General features: G+C 40.8%; 2 protein-coding genes across 2 annotated transcripts; both read left to right on the top strand.

Moving 5' to 3' along the window:
- The first annotated feature begins 8,650 nt into the window (after positions 1-8,650).
- Positions 8,651-16,435, top strand: TMBIM4 (transmembrane BAX inhibitor motif containing 4). The gene is made up of 7 exons (XM_042816080.1): positions 8,651-8,782; positions 10,229-10,337; positions 11,551-11,656; positions 13,227-13,260; positions 14,041-14,158; positions 14,979-15,024; positions 15,576-16,435. Exons 1-7 carry the CDS (start codon positions 8,689-8,691, stop codon positions 15,780-15,782), a joined length of 714 nt encoding a protein of 237 aa, XP_042672014.1. The 5' UTR covers positions 8,651-8,688; the 3' UTR covers positions 15,783-16,435.
- Positions 16,436-16,920: 485 nt separating this feature from the next.
- LLPH (LLP homolog, long-term synaptic facilitation factor) lies at positions 16,921-19,563 on the top strand. The gene is made up of 3 exons (XM_042816081.1): positions 16,921-16,977; positions 17,056-17,239; positions 19,034-19,563. Exons 2-3 carry the CDS (start codon positions 17,059-17,061, stop codon positions 19,195-19,197), a joined length of 345 nt encoding a protein of 114 aa, XP_042672015.1. The 5' UTR covers positions 16,921-16,977; positions 17,056-17,058; the 3' UTR covers positions 19,198-19,563.
- The last annotated feature ends 3,631 nt before the right edge of the window (positions 19,564-23,194 follow it).

The following is a 23,194-nucleotide window of genomic DNA, read 5'->3' as shown; positions in this document are numbered from 1 at the left end:
AACACAGGGTACAGAGAATGCTTAGGTAGCACTTTCCAGACTGCAAAATTTACTCTTTATAAAGACAAAACCATGATAAGGTCAGAGATTTTTGGTCTCTTTAGTTCTTCAGTAAAATCATATCCTTTTGAAAATGTTCCAGATGTGTATTTAGATGGAGGAGCTCTGCTCTGGGATTTCTTCCCCAACATTTTCTCAGACAGAACTGAGATGTTCAACTGCTTCCTAAGTGCTTACCTAGCACAAAATCAGCAGTGCAACCTGCCAAGTAAATGCACATTTGAATATAGTAGCAAAGCAATGCAATTCTGGAGAAAGCTTAAGGGAGAAATCACAATCCTAACCTCTGCCATCCACTCAATGTAGACAAAGCATTCAGATGTTGAATCTGAATTTTTATCTCTGGGCAAAACCAAGAAGCCAATACAAAACGTCAGCAACAACTTACTGATAACACAACACATACTTCCGAGTCTGGAAAAGCAATACTCAAACAGGTGGCACAGCATAGCTGGGAGCATTTGGTCCTGCAGTGTACCTTGAGCCACAGACTGTTATGCTAGGACCTGACTGATTACAAACACCCTGGCACGTGTCATAACTCCAGTTCTACTGCTAAGGATCTAATGAGACTAATTTTTGTTCCAAATAACATTTTAAAGCAATATCCACAATGGAAACAGGTCAAATACTACTTAAGGCTGTGACTTTATAATTAACTTGAGCTGCTTGAACACAGGCTGTCACCTAAAGAGGCAGAACCCACTCCTTCCCACCAGCCACGGTGTTCCCATTGTTCTCCTGCTCTGATCCCATACAGCTGCTCCCATGTAGGTCAGCTCATGCCAATTAAGATCTACACATCAAGTTATTTGGCATGAATTTATATCAAAGTATGTCTGTCTGTCTGTTAAAATCTATCTTGGAAAAACCCCCAAATGAAGTTCTTCAGGATGATGTGCTACACTTTCCATCCGCACATTACTTCTAACCTAGGCTAACATTCAGCTGTAAACAAATCATTCCATAGAAATCAAACAAGAGAACCAGTTTAGAAGAGATGAAAGTCATAATTCAGTCCCAAGCTCATACAATATCTTCTAAAATTAATACTTAATTATTTTTTTCTTAAAATTTAAATTTTTTTTTTTTTTTTTTTTTTAAGATATTTGATTTTTATTTGATTTTATTTTTTTTTCTATAGAAGCTTTTTATTTTACTTGCTGGAGAGCTTACAATTTGCCTGTCACCGTTTTTGGAATTATTGCCTGGAATGACTTGTATCACAGCCACATAAATGCAGACATTTCAGTCTGACTATATACCGAGCATAAGAGCCTTCAGACTGAGTTCCAGTCCTTAGAAAATGCCTTGGAATCTTGGCACGGATGCTTTGGAAGCCAGCTGACAGATTACTCTCTCCTTGCTAAACTTATCTTTGAAAGAGGAGAAATGAAGGTTTGAGTATAAGGGGCTAGTTTTCCCCAAACTTAAGGTTACAAGAAGACTAATAAATAGCTATAATTATAGTGATACTTTGACAGATACATCTGTCTTTTCCTTCCCAAATTTAAGCAGAATTCTACCTCAGCATTGATTTTCACATTAAGTGCTAAGATTTAAAATATTGCTATAGTGCTTGAAAGTAACAGCAGAACAGTTGTGTTATTTTGGCCAGGAAACAAGAAGACACTATAGAAAGGGTTCAATTATAATTACAATTATTTTTTTGGCAGGTGCTAATGAATATGTTCCATGTTTTAACAGAGAGATTAGATTTCTAATAACATTAGGTATCTAATACCAAGTATTATGTGGATGCCCCGTCCTTGGATGTGTTTAAGGCCAGGTTGGACGGGGTCCTGGGCAACCTGATCTGAATGTGTGTGTTTGGTGGCCCTGCTAGGCAGGGGGGTTGGAACTACATGATCCTTGAGGTCCCTTCCAACCAGGAAGATTCTCTGATTCTGTGATTCTGTGATTATATTTAATGAATCAGTCACTTTAATGGTTGACTCATTAAGATGTAGAGGAAACTATCTTTTAAAATCATTATAAAATATATTTTTCTTGAGCAAGGATCCGTAAAAATCAGTATTGCATAAGTGTAGTAGGATGTAATATAATGCAGATGTGCTTCCAATGATTTATGCTAAGAACACGATCAGTAAGATCTCACAAAGATGACAATAGAACAAGCTTAGGGATTTAAACTGGAAATTTATCTGCTTCACTCAATTTCTTAGCATAAGGGCTATATTGCTCTAGCTGCTTTTCTGCATACTCAGTATCACCCATCTCTGAAACAGGCTTAAAAGTCAGTGCTGCTGTAAAAGATATGTTCAAATAGATTAAATAAATGTACTCGACCTATCAGTTTAATATGGTTGTGCTCTCCTGCAGACGCGTAAAAGACATTTAGGGTGTGTCTTAATATGGACTCGCCCCTTCCCTTGCTACAGAACTTAGCTGTCTCAGTTTAGGAGAGACAGGGCTCAAGTGTCTTAGCAGAGGAGATTTGACTGACCCTGAGCCCAAATGCCATAGCCAACTCAGCCAGCTCATCTCCTGAAATTGGCTGTTTTTAATCAAAGTGCGGACGTTTTGCTCCCTGATGGCAGCCACCGCAGAAATCACTGCTGCAAATCCACTCTCCCATCTGTTCATCTCTTAGTGCAGACATTCTTCTGAAGTAGGCCGCACCGCAGACCATTATCAGCAACAAATATTTTATTGAGGTAAAGCTACTAATAACAATACTAAGCAGTCCTTATAGGCAAAAGCTGGACACAGAGAAAATATATAATCCATTCTTCTTAACTGAGAAGGGGTTTCTGAGCTGCTTTGTTGCTGCAGGTATAGAGATGTTTCTGATTGTCAAGCCACAGTATTAACATTAGCATTAACACATTTCAACCCTAAAAGTACTGGAAATTCCACTTCAAGAAACAGCTGAGCAGTTTTTTCAAAGGGGACTGGATGCAAACTTCTGCCCTTTAAAGGGGGCAAAGTCCAAACATCTTCACCAGGATGAATGGAGATGATGCTGACAAGAGTGCCGAAAAAAATGCTAGAGTCAACAGAGATCACTGTCCAGATCATAATCTCTGCAAAGGTACCACATATGCATGAACAGCAGTTCTGAGGCACGTCTCCAAAACCAATTTTTAAAAGGAATATCCAGCTGAAAATTCAGTAGTGTTCATCCAAATCTCTGGCTGACTGGTAAACCACCACCATTCTTCCTGCTAGTCTGTGAGAATGTCAAGACTACGTGAGACTTACTAACGATCTTAAAATAAAAATGGTGTTTAAATATTAATTAACGCTAGAAAACTCTCAGGTGAGAGACCTGCCTTTAGCTCTTTCCTCATCTGCTGCAATAGCCTGGACCAAGAATGGTGTTTAGGGCTCTCTAGTAAACTTTTCTGAATTGCTATTACAGAAAAGTAGCTTTATGTGACCATGGAATTGCTTTGCTATGTTTGGAATGTGAAGCTTTGTTCCCGCCTCATGCAAAATAAGCAATAACTGTATATTTGGCATATGTATCCTGAGACTTAATGCTGATCTGCTTCACACAACTAAATAATTAATCTTTTGAGTAAGTAAAGGATTTGCCACTGACCCACTTTCGAAAGAGCTGCATGAGGCTGCCAACAGTCTTGTTCCAGCAGAACCAGAATAAACCTCTCACATCACCTTGGCAGTTCTCTCTGTATTTTTCAATACTGTAAAGCATCAGCAAGTGTCTTGAAAATTGTTCTGCTTGGAAAACAAAAGTAGGAAAACTAAGGGTTGCAAGGCTGTCCTTGGGGCAAAGGACAATTTGAGACCATCCTTTCGAGTTCAATGAGAGTAAAGCCAAACCGCATACAACAGAAAGCCATGTATTTCACTGGAAATTGAATGCATGCTGGCAGTTGGACTCAATTTTTGTACTGAAGGGAGACAGTTTGCATCCACTTCCCATTCATTAACGCAGCGTACAGGCCCTGGAGCTCCCCGTCCTCATCTGCAGGTCTCAAATGTCCATCTGAAGAGGCAGGTAAATCTGAGCAGAGCAGTCCTTTCTCACAGACACTATGTGACACACATTTCTCCACCCGTGCTCCCAGGCTCAGCCTGCTGCTTGTCTGCCCACACAGTCCCTATTTTCTTTTCTGGACCTGGAAGAGAAAGAGGGAGAAGAAAAGGAGGGAGGCTCCTTCATGGGCAACAGCACCTTAAGGCCCCAAATCCCTTTGCTAATCTTAGCACTTTTGTCTAAAGATGCAAAAAGACACTGAACATCTCAGGTTTATTTTCCATGACCTTGTCTGGGGGATTACAGGAGTTTGCAAGTAGCCTTACAGTCCTAATGCTAGGATTAATTTATTAACTATCAGCACAGATCCATTAACTGCAGAGATATGTTGATCTTGAAGTCTTGTACTCAAAAGGAAACATTCTCCCTCTGACACTACTCAAAACCTCTCACCAAATTGCATTATTCAAACCAACAAGTCTGCTTAAGAGCTGTTAACAGTCCTAAGAATAAGTGTCCAGCCAGTGCACTCAGTTAACTCCCACACTGTGTCCCTTCCCCAGATCTCTATGGACAAGTGCCAGAAAAATCTCAGTTCCTGCTCGCCAACCCACTCCTTATTGCAACTGAGTTTTAGGATTCCAAAACCCACAACTAACCTAGTGTGTCTTATCAACATTGCACATGCACAAAAAGGAGACAAATTACAATACAGTAAGGTATAACAAACAAACAAACAAACAAACAAAAAAGAACACAGATGGGATTTGTTAGGAAAAAAATATGGATTGTATGGCAAAGATGAGGGTTCTAGGAAATTGCAGGGACATTCAGATAGGTTTTTCATCATGGAATAATGAAAGTTTAGCCTGGCGACATGCTTGATAGAGTGAAGCCTTTTTAGAGAAACTGTAAGTATTAAAGAAGATAAACTATCTTTCCTTGATCCACCACTAGGGATTTTAGAGCAACAGATGGAGATGTCCTTGAGATTCTTTGTTGTTTTCCTCCCTTCTAAGAACATCATGACATTTTATAGCTACTAGAACAATTAGAAATTTAATTTGGAAGAACTCTGCAACTGTGAGGTTGTCTCTACTTATCAAGGAGAACTTCATTTCTTGAACATAAGGATGATTTCACAGTAACATATAGTTCTTCAAATTAAGTTTTCTCTTCATCACTGGATAAAACTATTTTTCTACCCCATAGAAATAGGCCATCTATTTTGAAATTAAGAGAATAAGGTTCATTTGGGGATAAATTAACGGTTAATAGGTAGACAGATGCACCTACCTGACCAAACATCTCTCCTTCGCTGTCCCACAGTGCTTTACAACCATGCTTTACACAGTGGTATCCTGCACACAACCCAACCGAATGCTACATCCTTGCTGGAACACTGGCAGGCAGTCACAGGGGTGTGAACATGCATCCCAGAGCCTGCACACCTTGCCTTCAAGCAACAGGATAGTAGTCATGTCTTGTCTGTGCAGAGCCATGCAGGGGTCACAGACTTTGCAATTCGTCCCACTTCACAACAGGCATGATTGTGTGAAGATAAACGGATGTGTATCAAAGTGATGCTGAGAGGGGTCACTGTGGGAACACTGCTCGAAGCTGCAGCAAAGGGACTCTGGCATAATTGCTTAAAACAAAACCTCTGGATAGAAGCAGAATCCTGATAATGTTCCTAGTACCTTTCCCAAGTACCTCTGAGCACCAGATGGAATTTTTCCAGCAGGGCCACTGATTATGTAAAACAGTCAAAAGGCACAAAGGAGTCCATGGTCCTTAACCAGGGCTCTAGTGTGGAAGATGTTAGTCAGCAAGAAGCAGCAATGGGCTCAGTGAGAAAGACCTTCCTTTCCCCATCTAGGAGTTCACACAAGAGCCTGGAGAATAGAAAGCTCTTTGACCCCTGCATGCATGCAGAATGGAAGTGTCCAGCCAGTCCTAAGCAAGTCACCATGGGACTGGTTTCAAATAAAAGTACTGTGAATGGGGGTATGTTTATGGAAACATCAAATACAAGAAGAAAGACAATGTAAAGCATACTTTGCTTTTTATAACACATACTTAGCATTTTATAAGGTATACTTTCCCAAGTGAGGGATGGAAAATTGCAAAGACATTGAAGGCATTCAGCAGGCAGAGGCTCAGCGTTACTAAACAGAGTTCAGGACAGCCGCTCCACTCCAAAGCACTGCTCATGCCCAGCGCATTGTGCATGTAAGCAGCAGAAGGGTCATCAGTACGATGCTCTCTTTGGGATGAAAATTGCAGCATTTATCAGTTCTGCAGATGTAAGTAATTTTCCTCTGCCATCTGCGACAACCCTGGCAGACTGCAGCATCAATGAATCATTTGTTTCTTTTCTATCTGAATAAGCCCATTGCTGCTTCTTGCTGGCTAACATCTTCCACACAGACTAACAGACTAACATCTTCCACACAGAAAGTTGGTGGTCAAAAGTGCAAAGGTGCACGTGTCAGTTTCCTGCAACCTCCTCTCTCCTGTGCCTAAATGCCAGGCTATTTAACAGCTTGATTTATTCTTCACTTTATTCTGATTACTCCTAAAAAAAGTTCTCAACTTTTCATTCTGAATCTTCCTTACTGCAGTTTAAACAACACTGCTTCCTATTTGATACTTTTCCACAGCTGGAGAATTGCAACCCTTTTATGGCCTTTATAAAGTATTTAAAGACTATTATGTCTCTCTTTTAGTCTCCACTAGGCTCAGACTAATTGCAAATTTGCTCAAGCCCTTTCCACTGTGATACTCTGAAATTTTCTGTTCCTTGTGCAGAACTGAGGCCATCTATCATTTTCATGAGACTTTCAAATAGTAATTATCGTTAAGACAGCACACAGCAGTTTCCAACTTCATTATAAAGAGGCACCTTTTTCCAGCCTTAGCTGGAAAAAAAGCATGCTGTCTGTAGTAGTTACTCAAGATATTGAAAGGCAAATATTCTTTGTTATCTAAATACAGAAGGAAGAGCCCTTTTAATTCACAGAAGCAGGGAATAAAAAGCCTCTCAGATCAAAAGGGGGAATTGCAGCTCCAGTGAAGCTCATCCTTGTCTTGATAGCAAAAGTTCATTTTTATTACTGAAGAAAACATTCCACAATAGTAATTCTCAGCTGACTCTAGCTTACTACTGTTTAATTAGGCCTAATCACCTAAGTGTTTAGCTGCATGCACACATTCAAGACCATGTTCCTCACAGCTTTCTCAGTGCCTGTGAAGTGACCAGAGAGCTGCAGGTGACAGCCAAGGCCCAGCTGGCAGAGCTCCAGCAGGTGACGGTTCCTGTGAGGACCTGTGCCATGCAGCTCTGATTTCACTGGCCAGAGAGCATATAAACAGGAAGGGGAATGGCTGTTTACAAGGGTGGATAGTGATAGGACAAGGAGGAATGGTTTTAAACTAAGACAGGGGAGGTTTAGGTTAGATATTAGGGGGAAGTTTTTCACCCAGAGGGTGGTGACGCACTGGAACAGATTGCCCAAGGAGGCTGTGGATGCCCCATCCCTGGAGGCATTCAAGGCCGGACTGGATGTGGCTCTGGGCAGCCTGGTCTGGTGGTTGGTGCACATAGCGGGGGGGTTGAAACTTGATGATCATTGAGGTCCTTTTCAATCCGGGCCATTCTATGATTCTAATATCCAGCACTGAGAAAATGCTGGAAGAACAAAGGCAGACACAAAAGAGCAGACAGCATAATTATTTCAAAAACAGTTGCTATTCAGCAATGCAAACAATGCATAAATCTCCAAATTCAGGATTAAAGCTGGCAGATTCCACTCTACAGCAATTAAAAATGCGAAAGGGCATTATGAAAATCATAAATTCTTCCCAGAATATAAAGTAACATTCATAATTCTTTCTATCTGCCACTTAGTATCTGAGGTCAGCCCAGCAGAAGATCTTTGCTCCAAATTATTTCATCACAGAATGATATAATTTATTTACTCATCCCTTGAGGATCTGAGCACAGTAGAGGCCGCAATGTTCCAGATTTAAAAGCACTTTGAGTCAAATCTATTACACACACTTCTGAAGCGTCTATCTAGCTCTTCAGTTTTTCAGAACACTTTGGATAACATTCACAAGTCAAAAAATATCACTTTGCATTCTGCCCCACAACCCAAACTCGTATCATTTGTGGATTCCTGCATAGGAATTACCACCTTGGGTAATTTTGTTGGGGCGATTCCACGCCTACAAAGGTGAATTGTTCAAAATCCTTGGTAACGTGGGGGAAATATCCAACATCTTTGCGGTCTACTGAAATAAAGTCAATTTACACTGAGGGACACATGGTATAATCAGGGGAAAGCCTAACAAAATTCGATTTTGCGTGAAGCATTTATGTAAGCTACAGGTGGCAGAGCCAATGAACACAAGCGCCCGAAGGCTCTTCTGTGAGGCACAGTGGAACTGGGCCGTTCTGGAAGGGCTCGAGCGACGCGGCCCTCAGAGGGGCAGCCAACGGCACTAGCCCGCCGCAGCCGGGAGCGATGGACACAGCGCCGCCCCACAGCGGCCGCGGGCAGGCAGCTGCCGCCATCGAGGCGCTCGGCCGCTCGGCTGGGAGCCCTGCGGGGCGCTGCGGAGCCCGGAAGCGGAGCGAGTGCTGCGAAGCGGCGGCGATGGCGGCGGAGCAGCTGTATCCGCGGAGCTCTATCGAGGATGACTTCAACTACGGCAGCAACGTGGCCTCGGCCAGCGTCCACATCCGCATGGGTAGGGCTGGGGTGGGTGAGGGCCCCCGGGTGCCCGCAGCCAGCGCTGCCGCCTCCGCCGCCTCCTCCTCCTCCCCTGGGTCCCCCCGTTGCTGTTAACCCCTGCTGGGCTGGGCCTTTTGAAGCCCAAATGAATTGCTTTTACGTGTATGGATGTTAACATCGGTGCCCGTGATGACAGTAGTTCATCCGATGGGATTGGAGGGGTTTAATGTCTTCTGAGAGGTATCAGAACATTGTCCCCCGGCGTAAGCCCTTGGGTGCCTGAGCAGCTGTGGAATATTGCTTTGCTGTTAATGCGCACGTCTTATACGCCCTGCGTTGCAGGAGGTATCTTCATCGGTAATTCTGGCTGAAATCTGTTGTTGGATACACCTGAAAGCAAAAACAGCTGCATGCTGTGGATTTTTTTATTAGCCAGATTTTTTTATTAGCCATTCCTGTCAAACAGGAGATCTCTTTCCATAAAAAGCACAGTTTTGATTGGAAGCAAAAGCAAAAATATGAGGGAGCTACCACCATTAGCAAAGCTGCTGATGCATTTCGTAATGGGGAAAGGAAGGCTGTGCCGGCCAGCAGGCTGCTCCTGGGTTTGTTCTGCTGCAACAAAGTGGGATCCCCTCCCTCGTGCCTTACAAAGATCTTTAACTGCTCCATCTGGCAGGTTGAGCTGCCAAATTTAACTCAGTTTCTCTTAGCATGTGGTCTTACGCTTGTTTAAACTGTGTTATTAAAGACGGGCTGCTTCTCACTGGAAGCTTATTCTTCCTTGCAGAGTTTTTTACCTACTGGATTTGATCTCCTTCCGTTCACAACAGGGCTATCTGTATGATATATTGTATCATAGAGTCCTGAACCACTCTCAGGAATTATGAAGCCTGTTAGCTTACTTGAGGAATTCCTTTTAGCAGCTTGTATCTGTAGAGATCCACCCAGCACAATGCAAGTTGGAAATGATGATAAATGATATCTAATATAGCAAAAGGTTAATGAAATACATTTTTATTGAAAAAAAAAAAAAAAATAACAAAAAGAAATTGCCTTGAAAAAAAATATATAGCTCTTTCTGTCTCCATACAACCTCCAAGGTAATTATTCTTTATTGGCTCCATTGGATACCAATAACTTGATGTAAAATGCATACTTTTAGTAATTTTCTAGTGAGTTAGATGCACTTCTTGCCAAGAGTCTGAAGTGAATTCCTCCTAAATGTTTATTTTGTCATCATTGCTTATTTAACAGTGAGCAAGAAAAACGTGTAATTTTGTTGGACTACTCTATCAATGTCTTAAGGAAAAATGGCTTATTACCATTTTGATCTGTGCTGTTTCAGTGAATAAGGAGTTTCCAATGGTCTATTTCAAAGAAAAAAAATTCTGTCTGATTTAGTATTGGGCTTTCGAGGTGCAACTGAAAACTGATTCAATTTTTATTTTCTTTATTCTAGCCTTTCTACGAAAAGTTTACAGCATTCTGTCTATTCAGGTTCTCTTGACCACAGTCACATCTGCAATTTTTCTGTACTCCACTGGAGTACAGGCATTTGTTCATGAAAGGTAAGCACCATAATGAAACAGCACTGTTCATTGCTGTGTTAAGTATAGCTTGTATAGTTGTTCTGGAGCACTTCTGTATTCCTAATCGTGCACTGTGTTTTGATTCTGTAATAGAAACTTTGCAAGTGATTAGGAAATCATTTTAGGAAATCATTTTCAAATCACAGTTTAATTTATTATAATTACAGTCATTAAAGTATATTTTAATCAATACTTCACTAATAGTTTTTATTTAAATGTTTACAGTATGATTACCTATTTACAGTATCAGCTGCAGAACATCTGAATTATTGACATTTCTTGTTTGGAATGCTGTTGTTCCTGCGTGTCTGTTCCAGAGAGCTGGGTCATTTCATACTCTTCTCCCTCCTTCCCCATCTTCTCTTCGTTGTCCTTTTTTTTTTTTTCCTGAAAATCAGACTTCTCTGAATTCTGTGGGTTTGTTTCTCTTTGCCTCTCAGATTGCCCTGTGAAAAACAAAGTCTCCAAACTGCAGTGAACAGTAGGGAAGAAGAGCAAATGGGGAATGGAGGAGACCACTGAGTCCAGTTTTAGTTTTCTCCCCAGTGCACTTCCAAACTTTGCATTTATTTTCACTTCATACCCCTTATATAAAAGGAGAATCAACCACTAGATGAGTTTCTGTATAAGCTATCTTGTTTGCGGTAGATATTATAAAAGCAGTTTTGTAATTACATCTGCTTTTTAAAAACTGTTCTGGTCATTTAGAACCACTGTGCTTTTGTGTTTGCTTTTAGTCTAATTTTTGCTTGGATGGCTTCTTGAATGATTTAATTATGGCAATGTTTACTGGGCAGTACTGATTTTCTTTGGTACAGTTAGTGCCCATGTTTGTTGCTTTCAGGTGCTTATGATAAAGAAATTAAAACATAGCAGAATTCCCTCTGGATGTGACAAAATACTTTGTATACTTTGAAAATAGTACTCAAGTTCAGATGGATTTTCTCTTCATATAGATGCTGGGTTCTTGGGCAATTTACAGCATTAAAAAAGTGCCTTTACTTGTACCATTTACAACTGATTTTCTATGTTTATATGCTTTGGAACAGTTTTATTTTAAAATTCACTGTATTTTGAATCTACAGAGCAGTCTCCATTTAGGTGGTCACTGAAGAGATTGGTTTTATATAAACTGCTTTGTAGTCAAATGGGTATTTTAATTTTGATGACCTTTTCATATGGCACTTTACAGGCCTGCCTTGCTTTTGATATCTGTGTTTGGATGTTTGGCTATAAGCTTTGCACTGGCCCTCTACAGACACCAGCATCCTGTTAACTTATACCTGCTCTTTGGATTTGTAAGTATTGCTATAAATTCAGTTGTTAATAGTCTATAGAATATCTGCTTTCCAAGTGAACTTCTTGTATCAAGTAGCTGTTTTATTTTTCACGTATTCCTTGAAAACAACTCAGACCTTTATGAATATGTAGGGTATTTTGGTTTTGAGATTATATTTATAGGTTGTTCTTAGGTACAAGAAACCTGAATTAGAGGCTACCACTTTTTTTTTTTTTTTTTTTTTTTTCAGGAACAGAGTTAGGGTTTGAAATCAGATGGACAAGATTTATTTTTGTCTATGTGTGTTCCTGTTTATATATCTGTATTTATCTTGCTACCCTCACTGTTCTGTTCCTATCAGTTTCTAAGACACTGCTCAGTATGCTCAGTAGTGAAGAAGAAAGCTTGCCTTATTTGCTTAGTGGGCAGCCTCCAGCAGAGGACCATATAAGCCAGCTGTATGTGTTAATGCTTAATTCTTAACCAACACAAGCAAGTCAAACAAAGCTATCCTCAGATTTCAGTCTCCTGCCTGCAGATGGTAGGTGTAGGCTAACTGTTGCTCCTGAACATCTTGGACTGTGGAGCAAATCAGTCTGCTGAAAAGAAGTCACAGCAGCACCATCACCAGAATTTGATGCTTTAGAGGCTGCCTAAATTTTATCTGCATACAATGGGAAGATAGATTTTCTGTGTAAGTTTATAGGGGGATTAGTTATATCAGGTTTGTGTTCTTCCTGAAGTCTGATCTCTTTCCGGAGAGTAATTTTTTTTAAAATTATTGTTTTATTATTTAAATAGAAAAAACAAATTTAAATGGTTGCAACTGTAAGGGGGAGTGCTGTAAGAGTTTCAGGAAATGTGGTGTGGCAGTTTGTGGCATGGCAGTTGAAGCACGACATTGTACAGGGACAGGAAGATTAAAAATTGCATGTGATAAATTGAGTGAAAAGTGCTGTTGTTTCTGATCTTTTAGTTCATGCCACAGATACTTTCTCCTATTTTCTTGTAATGAAACTTAAACTGAAATTACCTTTTAGGAAAATTCAGGAGTCGTGGCAGTCTTTGGTCCAGGCATCACTAATATGTTTGATTTTAAGTTAGCTTAATGAGTGAGGAGGGGAAGAACTTGACACTAAGCTGTGAAGTAAGATACTGAGAGTGTTTGATGGAAGTATTTTGAATATTGAAAAGTATACAGAAAGGTGGCAACAGTTCATTTCTAATAGCAGTTCTGAGAAATCTTCAGGCCCCCTTGAACAGATTGTAAGGATTGTGGTAAGAATGCTGTATGCTCTGAATAGAAAACCTGGATGGCAGTTTTCCACAATTGTTGTCATGCATTCATTTTCAGTTTGTATTTAATTCTTGTTACATATCATAGCAACATCCAGAATAGTAAGACGATACAGTTGTCATTTCCTTGGTGAAAATGAAGCATGTTATCATGCATAGAAATTATCAGGAGATCTGTGTTATACATATTGGGATTATGTAGCAGAATAGATCTTAGTGTGTGTGAAGTCTCCGTGCAAGTGGTGGTGGTGTTTTATTTTACTCATGTAATTTTTTGTTTTTACTTTTTGTAGACCCTCCTGGAAGCACTTACAGTTGCCATTACAGGTAAATGATAGCCATCCTGTTCTCTGATTCCTTAAATAAACTGGAAAAGGAATCCATTATATTATACTAATTGTCATGTGAGATTCCTCAGTGAGATATTAAGATGATTAAAAATTTTAAATGATGATGATATGAATCTAGTAAAAACCCGGGTATATCAGAATAGGAAATTTGGGTTCTGGCCCAGGACTGAAGCTGTATGAACTTGAATAAACTTCCATCCATTCTTTTGGAGTAACTAGCAGTGCTTCCCTATAAAGCATCTTTCAGCAGAGCTGACTTGCTAGTGGCAAAAATAAGAATATCATTTGTGGAAATGTACTTAAAAAAGGAAGGCAGGAAAGAAAAAGATCCAACCACTTCTTATCTTTTCCCTCTTACTTCCTTGTCATAATGCTTAGGAGTTTTTTTGGAGGACTGTTTTGTAACTTGTTTTTTTGAATACAATGAAAAGTTCAGCTAGCTTTTTACTTAAGATGTCACTCTGCAGTATACAAAATAATTTTTGTTACCCTTTCTTTTGTGAGTACAGAAGATCTGTTATCTTTATTTAAGAAGTTACAACTATGCTATAAATGCCATAACTAGTGCAAGGGTCTGTGAATCATGTGGTCACCTGAAGCAGAAAACCAAGTTGAGGCATAATTTACACTTCCTGCTCGGACAATGCAAACAATCACAGGATGAAAAGAAATAATTCAGTAGTTCCACTGCTGAGATAACTTAGCAAATGCATAGGGTAGTGTTCTCTAAATGACAGTTTGCTTTTTTTGTTTATAGTGAGTTTCTATGACGTGTCCATCGTCTTGCAAGCCTTCATTCTTACGACCGCTGTATTTCTTGGGCTGACTGTGTACACCTTGCAGTCAAAGAGAGACTTCAGCAAATTTGGAGCAGGGTATGTTCTCTTAGCAATGAGATTTTTATTTTTTTATTAAGCTTGTTTTTTTTTCCTTTTTAAAGCAAGCTTTGCAGATTTAGTAAAGAATACAGGTCAGTAGCTAACCTGTGAAAGAGAATGGTGAGGGTGTTAATCATCTTAATTTATTAGTTTTATTTGGCTCTGTTCTTTTGAATAATTATTTTTTTTTTAGTGTAGCACACTTACAATTATTATGATTCTTGTAACCATAATATTTACACTAGAAAACCAGATTAGCTGTATTTTTCACCAATACAGAATGGAGCTGTTTCAAATTTAACAGTACATTTAGGAGATAATTTTTGAGAGCTCTATAAAACAGAGTTCTACAGCTAATGCCAATGAACAGTTGGCATCTAAGAATTTTGGACATTTACCAAATATGTTGTAAGGTTGGTTTTATGGGAGGAGAGTCATAGAATGGCACTTGAGTTGGAAGGGACCCAGTTCCAACTCCCTACAGTGGACAGGCTGCCCCCCACCAGCTCAGGCTGCCCAGGGCCCCATCCAGCCTGGCCTTTAGCACCTCCAGTGATGGGGCACCACAGCTCCTCTGGGCAGCCTGTGCCAGTGCCTCAACCACTCTCTAAGTGAAAAATTTCCCCCTAACATCTAATCTAAATCTCCCTGTTTTTTTAGTTTTAAACCATCCCTCCCTTGTTCTGTCGCTACCTATCCGTGTAAAAAGTTGATTTCCCTCTTACTTATAAGATCCTTTTAATTACTAGAAGAGACTTCAAATAAAATTTAAAACAAAAGGTATTGTTATTGCTCACAGATATTATTTTTTTTTCAGGCTCTTTGCTTGCTTGTGGATTTTAATCTTCTCATGTTTCTTGATGGTAAGATACCTTCTGATCAAAGTTAAAAATATTATTTCGCTTAAATCCTGTACTAACTTCTACTATAACTAAAATATTTTAAAAATATTTTCTTGTAAAAATTTCCCAGGTAAATCCATTGCTGTTTTATATTATGCTGGTAATCTTTTAACTATTCATTTCCAATTCATATTTTTGGTGGATGCTGGTCTCGCTGATATTAAAGTGGTGGTTGAGCTGATTGACAGTGTTGTCAGTTGAGATGCACTACTGCTCTGAGGAAAGGGGAAGGAGAATTGAGTCTCAATCAGATTATTTTTTTTAATTTGTCTTTTGTTGTTACTATTCTGGAGAACAGAGTTTGGTTTCTCTTAAGACACTTTTCACTTAGTTAAAGAGACTGTATGACTGGGAACTATATGACATAAGAATATTGTAATGTCATTTTACTACTCTATTTGTGTGTATGCATAGCAGTGAAAGGACAGTTTGTATCTATGTTTCAAGTGTGGCATATCTCAATGCAAAATTTTAATATTAAGAAGAAAATGAAATTTACTTTTTGTCTTCAGCTGTTCTTTCATAGTGAAATAATGGAGCTGGTGTTTGCTGCTTCTGGAGCGCTTCTCTTCTGTGGATTTATTATTTATGATACTCACTTGCTGATGCACAAGTTATCCCCTGAAGAATACATACTGGCTGCAATCAACCTTTACCTGGACATCATCAATCTGTTCCTCAACCTGCTACGCTTACTGGAGGCATTTAATAAAAAGTAATAAACAGGGATGTGATTGAAGAACCTGAATAGTGTTGGCTTGGATGATCTACAAACTGTGTGCTCTCATCTTTTAGAGACTGAATCTTTATTTCTCTTTCATTACATGGGTACTCATCCCTCCTTTGAGGTGAGGGGGAAGCTCTCAGTCTAAGTTCTTCTCTAGAATATGTATTTTGTTTAGTTGATGTCGTGTATCCAATTAATTACACTCCATTTTTTATTTACTCAATTTGCACTTGATGTAATTCATGATTAAAATGTTTGCCAATTTCTGATTGCTCCAGAGCATGCTTGGAAAGTCTCTGGCTGTAATTCAGTAGCTGCTGGAAATATTTCCTCTGTGATTGGCAGAGTAAGCAGCATAAAGGCAGATGGAAGTGATGTTTGTGCAGTGTTTTACTAAGTTAAAATTTCTTCTAGTCTTGGTTTGGTAAAATGGAATGCTGTCTGTGAAAGGGAGGTTCTGCTCTCTATATTGAGCCCTTATGTGAGCTGGGAGATCATGAGGTCGCTTCATGGGAATGTTCTGCATTCATTAAGGATGATTTATTGCCTATCTTTCAGTGTTTTGGAAAATCATTTGAAGATGGATTCTTGTGTATGCTAAGGTTAATGGTCTCTCAATAAAAAAATTAGAAAATCTTCTGTCAATTCTTGCAGCCGAGCATGGATGGAAGACGTAATTCCCACTGCTAGGCCACTTCTTGCAGCTGGGGTGAGGCAGCGGCACGTGGGCACCATACAGAGCTGCTGGAGCCCTGGAGCAGCTGGCAGCGTAACAGCTTTGAAGTCTTTTCTTTCTTCTTGCTCAGTGTCGAAGCATTGGAATCCCGTGAGGTGCTGGCAGAAAGATTCCCAGACGCCTAAGAAGCATTCCATTTCCTACCAGCAGCAAGGACAGCGGGTGCTTTCCATGCTGGCACTTTGCTTAGAATATTGCTAAGTATAGCGATAACGGGCGAGCGGGATGATTTTTCTGTCTTACAGATTAAGAAATGTGTAGAAGTAGCCCAAATAAAATCCCGACTATTCTCCTTGCGCCCGTGAGTTTCTTGCTGCCACCGCACTCGCAGACTTACGGTAGAACCCGCGAAGAGGCGGGACTTCCGCATCACGTGACTCTCCTCCGCGCCTGCGCAGACGGCGAGAGCAGCGCCGCGTGGGGCAGAGCGTGGTGCTGGCGCGGGGCTGAGGCGAGCCGTGGGCCTTGGGGCTTTAGCGGCGTCCTCGCGGCGTCAGCCTTACCGCTCCCCGCTTCTTTCCTCCTTCAGGACATGGCCAAGAGCCTGAGGAGCAAATGGAAGAGGAAGATGCGGGCGGAGAAGAGGAAGAAGAACGCTCCCAAGGAGCTGGAGAGACTGAAGAGCATCCTGCGGACTGGCGCGGACGTCGTCATGGAGGAGGTCAAGGAGGTGGCGACCGTGCTGCCCGCCCAGGAGGTCCTGGAGAAGCAGGGTGAGTCGGACAGGTGCCGCCGGCCCCCGGTTGCCCACAGCCCGCCCTCGGAGCTCCGGCCGGCCCGCTTCCCCGCCCCTGCCCGCCTTCCTCGTGGCGTGAGCCGCCTGCGCGTCGGCTCCGGGGCTGCAATCAGTAACAGGAAGCGGGAACGAAGATTTTGCATGTTGGGAAGTGGTCAGGCATCTTAACGAAGTTGCAATCCAAACTAAACCGTACCCCCTTTTCCTGACAGCCTAACGTGGCGCTAACTGCGTGTTGCCATGGACGCAGCGAGGATCTGAAATACTGCCAGTAGTGATTGTCAGCCACACAGGCAGTGCTATCGGCTTAGGAAAGACAGAGGAGGGTTATACGTTTGAGTAGCAGAACCTGTAAGCCATCTTAAAGTTGGAAATAGAGGCTATGTAAAAAATACACATATTCAGAGATAGCGTTCAAGGACTTCTTTTAAAGTCAGCCTAATGATGTGTGAAATTAGGAATTACTTGTTTGACAGCAAAGTCAAACCAAATTGTAAACAAGCTATTTTGTAGCTTTATTTCTGTGGTTTTTACTTTTTTTGGAAAGTTTGGATATCAAATAGCTCTGCTTTATTCCTTGACTTACATGCAGCAGATTTTTACAAGACGTTACTTGTGTACTGCTTGGTACTATGGGTATTTTCTTTTTCCTGTTGTAACTAGAGGAAAAAACAAACCCACAGAAACACCAAGGTTGGAAAAGACCTACAGTATCATCCAGTCTGACCATCCACCAATCACTAAACCTCAACACAAAATCCAAACGTTCCTTGAACACCTCCAGGGTCAGTGACTCCACCACCTCCCTGGGCAGCCCATTCCAGTGCCTGACCACTCTTTCAGAGAAGTAGTAATAAAAAAAAAGTGATGCTATATCTCTGCACTGCCAAGCAATAGCAGTTTATGTGAGCAGTAGCAGTTCTCGTTGCCTGTTTCTGCATTCTCCAGGTCTGTGGAAACTTTTCTCCCCTCCATATTTTAGCTGTTGCTCACAACATCTGGATCTTTGGTCTGGGACAGACCAGCTATGACACTTGGAAAACCATGCTGTTATGAAGACTTTGTGTTTCTTTGATGTCTTGAGAAGTCTTTGGGACTGGGCCCTTTTTGTGTGCCCACCTTTGCAGACAGTAGCCCCCTGTGCTGGTTTTCTGCAGGCTACGTGTATTCCTATCCCAGCTTTAGGGCACCTAAACACACCTCTGTGGTGCAGATCCCTGTAGACTGTCAGCATTCTTCAACTACTGAAGCAGTATGTTGGCCTTTTCCTCGTGAACTTCATTTTCCAACATTAAACAAACACAACATTAAAAAAATCTTCTTCCACTCAGTTAAGCTTCTGATAAAGCTTTTAGAGTTGTATGTTGTTGTATCTCAATGAGTTGTATCTCAAGCATTATACTTCAAAGTGTTTAATTGAACTTATGTTGTAGTAAGCCACTGGTTTCCTCTAAGCTTGTAGCTTATGGTGGAGACCACAGGCAATGTTTTTAGATGCGATATTAGAACATAAGGCAGACTGTAGAATAAGTTTGCTTTGCCCAGCTGTGGGCCTTTAGGAGAAATTCTTCGTATTTACTATCAGCCGTTGAAGTTCCTGGGTTGCAGTTATATTGGTTTGCAAAGGGCTTTCAATGTATGAAGCCTTCTGCTTTTCCTGTACAAATAGTGTTGTTTATGGAGATCTCATCATGTTTGTGAATCTTGAAGAAAATAGCTTCTGTGAAGCTTTTCATGCGTTTTACTGACTATAAATGCCTTTCTTTTTCAGATGACTGCAAAATGGACATAGATAATAAAAGAAATAAAAAAACTCTCCTAGACCAACATGGACAGTACCCAATATGGATGAATTCCAGGCAGAGAAAGAAGCTTAAGGCACAGCGCTTGAAAGGAAAGAAAAAATCAAAGTTAGCCAAAGGCCTAGCCTGGTAGATTCAAATTTTGTGAGGTTGTGAATATTTCACTTTTCAAAATAAATATTCTGTACCAGCTATGTATATTTTTGTGCTTCACCACGGTGTATGATTTATTGTGTTAAGTAAACCTTTGAAGAGATTGCTTGGCCAGCAAGTGATGAAAGCAGTAGCAAGTCGCTATCTGCCAAACTTAACAACCAAACAGCAGAAAAGCAAGCTGAGTGCCTTTGAATGGACGGAATGTCTGCTCATCAATTTTCTTTGGGGGAGGGAGGATGGAGAAGGGGCTGTTCGTGTTTTATTTTGTGGATGCTGTGTAAGCCATCTTGTACTTTGTCAGTGTATCTCTTCTATAGTAAATTTTACCAAAGGAGTCTGTAAATTCAGTGCATTTTTTAAATTCTGTACAATGACTCGTCTTGCTAATCTATGTTGTCTTTAACATTTGGTGATTAATGAAAATGAGCACATAATATGTAATTTCAGGGATTACACACTGAAATCAACACCCCAGCTTCATGAGATTTTCTGTAAGTAAAACTCAAAAGATGTCAACATGACCAAGGAGAAAGCTGTTGAAATGAAGTTCTTCACTTCCTCATTCACCTGACTGTAGGAACAGCATAATGGTTCTTCAAAACTACATTTGGTTCTTTTAATCTGAGCATATGCAGATATACAGATTGAGGAAAAAGTTTTATTTAAGATGTTACCCAAGTTCCTTTTGAAGCAAATGTGAATTTACTTTTCTGTATGTATTGCTAATAGCTTTATATTTCTTATAAAATGGCACTAATTTATCATGCTTTATAGTGTGGGCATAGGAGACATGATAGTGTAGCAGATGCCACTTATGTGTGAGTGGCTACAGCTGGTTGTGTGTCACTTGGCAACAACATGAAGAGAGATCAAAGAATTAGTTACCAGAAAACCTATTTTTAAAAAGTCTCTCATTTCAAGGTTGCAAGTAAGTACATTACCAGTCCTGCAGGGTGCTGTCTGTTGAGGTGCCGTTTGTGTGGCTTCATCCACTATTTTTCCTGAGTGGAGATGATCAAACTGACAAAGTGCTTCTATTAAATGTATGACTTTGTTCATGGCCAGGCTGGTTTATTTTGTTTTTCTAGGTGCACGACCATAGTCTTTCGTCTTAATCAAGCCTGCCACTTCTGTACTTGCCTTATGCTCTCCTCTCTCTGGACTCGTTCTTCTGCCTCTGCTCTTTTCCTCTCTAAGAGAAAATGATCTGTGCAACTGAATACTTTCTACATTTCTGCTTTTATGACCCAGCTCTGAATTTTGCTGTAGAAATGTATTAGTCTACTACTTTTGTGACCAGATTGGAGATTTGACTTTTACATGAGAGACAGCAGAACCCATGGTCATCTTTTATTTAGCATTTGCTTCCTACCAGCTGAGATGATACTGCTTGTGTGAGGTGTTTCCTTCACGTTGAGGATAAAGTCAAACGTGTTGAGGATAAAGTCAAACAGGCTCACTTAAGCTCCAGGTATTTTAAAATATCCAGTTTGATTTTTGAACAGAGAGAGGTGACAAGAAAGGAATAAACGTACTGCCTGTGTACTTCTGCGTAGCTCAGTGGTGCAGCAGAACTGTCTCTGCACCAGATGGATTTGGAGAGCCAGGCTGGGTGGGATCCATAATCTGGACTGAAGGCTCACTCATGAGCACATGGCAGGAATCTGGCTGAAAGTGCAGCGGACGTATAACCCAGCCCATCACTGCAAGAAAGACATCGAGGCCCTGGAGTGTGTCCAGAGGAGGGCAATGCGGCTGTGAGGGGTCTGGAGCACAACTCTTATGGGGAGCAGCTGAGGGAGCTGGGATTGTTCAGTCTGGAGGAGACTCGGGGGAGACATTATTGTTCTCTACAGCTGCCTGAAAGGAGGTTGTGACGAGGTAGGGGTCAGCCTTTTCTCCAAAATAACAAGTGATGTTGTATTGAAACTGCACTAAGTGTGTGTGTGTGTGTGTGCAGTATAAAAACATCATTAGCAAATTGCTGAATGTCCCATAGGTTATTGGCAGTCTCCTGACAAGGTCTATGCTTCTTGACACAGTGTGCAAACACGCACAGTGTGGTTTTGAAGTGAACGATTTTAGATGCCTCACACTGCGCAAGTGGTGGTAGTGCAGCTGCTGGGCTTTCCTGGTCACTCATTCCTGCTGTGGGACTTCTTTTCTACACTGTGTAGTCAGATGGATTGGGAAGCTAATCTAGCTAAGGTATTCTGAATTTCTCTTCCATCTGGGACAGTCTACAGTTGTACTGTTCAGAAACCATTGTCAGCAGGAGGCAATACAAGACTGGGAACAGGGTGGTAGTTTGTTTTCAAATAAAAGTAACTCCCTTTCTATACAAAATCCTTGTACTGTATATCTGTTTTTACTATTCTAACTTATACTCCTGCAGCCTGAAGACTCACATGGGTTCTACTAAATTTGATGGGTGTCTGATTTGCATCAGAGCTGTAGCATGAACTTACCTGGTATTAATGACAGCAGCCCTAGCGTGGCAGAAATGTGAGGGATACAAAGCAATCTGCTCCTCTGGGTGGCACGATCCCAACGGAGCCTGCAGCAGCTGTGGGGATGATGAGAGCCTGGAACAGCCACGGATTCCTCTGTCCAGGCCAGGTTTTTGCCATCAATTTTAACTTATCTCAGGGTGAGTTTCCAGGGGAGGACTGAGCCATCTGATAGCTCGCTGCTGCAGGAAGCGGCATGTCTGCTCTTCTTTCAACTTTTCTACCTCCCCTCTCCAGCTGCACTACCCAATTTATTATTTACTGCTCTGGGGGAAATAGTTACTGGGATTTTCCTTTTTCCTTTCTTTTTTTTTTTTTTTTCTTCAGAGCTAAAAGTCGGAGAGAGAATGTACAGCGTTCTTCCATTTAATAAACAGTATGCAGTTGTGACAACCCCCTTCTTCCCACCATCTGCTTTCCTCCTTGTGCTCTTTCAACAATCTGATTCCAACTTTCACTTGTCAACAGCTGCACTATTCAAAGGGAATGAAAAGGCAGAAATGGAAGGGGATGACTTTTGCACTGTTCTTCCTCCTTCCCAAGTACTTCCCAATCACTTCAACCTCCCTCTCACAGATCTCCCACTCTATTATATTTTGCCCATATATTGATATAAAAGGTCTGAAATATTAACAGAGTGCACAAGTGTGCAAGGAGGCAGAGGTTTGTATCAAGAATCAATGACTGGCTTGTTTTCCTCTGACTTCAGTGTAGTTCAGGGAGGCTGAGGTTATAAACTATATTCTGGTTAGCAAAAAATATTATTTTGCATCTTTTCTCTATTTGCACTTAAATTTTCTTGCAAGGCTTCTGAAGTCTGAATGTAGATTTGATAGTATTGTTTGCTTGTTGTTTTTTGTTGTAACTTTTCCCTTTTACCAGAAATGTGGTTTGTGGACAGTATTTCAGAAAGCAAAGGCACATTTGTTGTTTCAGTACTATTCACTCAACTGTGGGCAACTGACCCTTCTGCTACATACCAGTAGTTGTTGCTTGAAACAAATACAATGCATCTTTGTCGAAAACTGACCAATTCATAATGTATAGTTGCAACAGATATTTCATGCTATGGTTTCTTACCTGGAGTCTTTGCATTAGTTTAATAGCAAATATACTGTAAATTTAGCTTTGATGGTAAACGTACACATTAATAGAATAATAGAATATTCTGAGTTGGAAGGGCCCCTTTAGGATCATCGAGTCCAACTCCTGGCTTTACACAGGACCACACAAAAATCCTTATGACCATATGTACAATGCAAGAAATGTTCAGATCTATTGACTGCGCTTCCTGCCTGGTGTCTTACAGTTAATTTTTGTTGGTGTTGCTTCTGCAGAATGGGACAGAATTCAGTGCAAAGCAGATCAGAGCCACAGTCTGTTTCACAGTTGGATACAGAACATTTCTATGAAGGATTAGAGGGAGAGCTGTGTATCAATTGCTACCCACTCATAGAGACTCAG

Source organism: Centrocercus urophasianus, unplaced genomic scaffold (assembly GCF_019232065.1).
Source record: "Centrocercus urophasianus isolate 14NV4802_14NV808 unplaced genomic scaffold, USGS_Curo_1.0 seq_15, whole genome shotgun sequence".
NCBI classification, from domain to species: domain Eukaryota; kingdom Metazoa; phylum Chordata; class Aves; order Galliformes; family Phasianidae; genus Centrocercus; species Centrocercus urophasianus.
Note: the sequence above shows the minus strand (reverse complement) of the source record. Positions and strands in the feature narration are given on the sequence as shown.

Coding starts and splice junctions, on each gene's coding strand:
- TMBIM4 (XM_042816080.1), top strand. CDS start 8,689: ATGGCGGCGGAGCAGCTGTATCCGCGGAGCTCTATCGAGGATGACTTC. Junction 10,338..11,550: donor CAGGCATTTGTTCATGAAAG/GTAAGCACCATA, acceptor GGCACTTTACAG/GCCTGCCTTGCTTTTGATAT. Junction 15,025..15,575: donor TCTTCTCATGTTTCTTGATG/GTAAGATACCTT, acceptor TTTTGTCTTCAG/CTGTTCTTTCATAGTGAAAT.
- LLPH (XM_042816081.1), top strand. CDS start 17,059: ATGGCCAAGAGCCTGAGGAGCAAATGGAAGAGGAAGATGCGGGCGGAG. Junction 17,240..19,033: donor GGAGGTCCTGGAGAAGCAGG/GTGAGTCGGACA, acceptor TTTCTTTTTCAG/ATGACTGCAAAATGGACATA.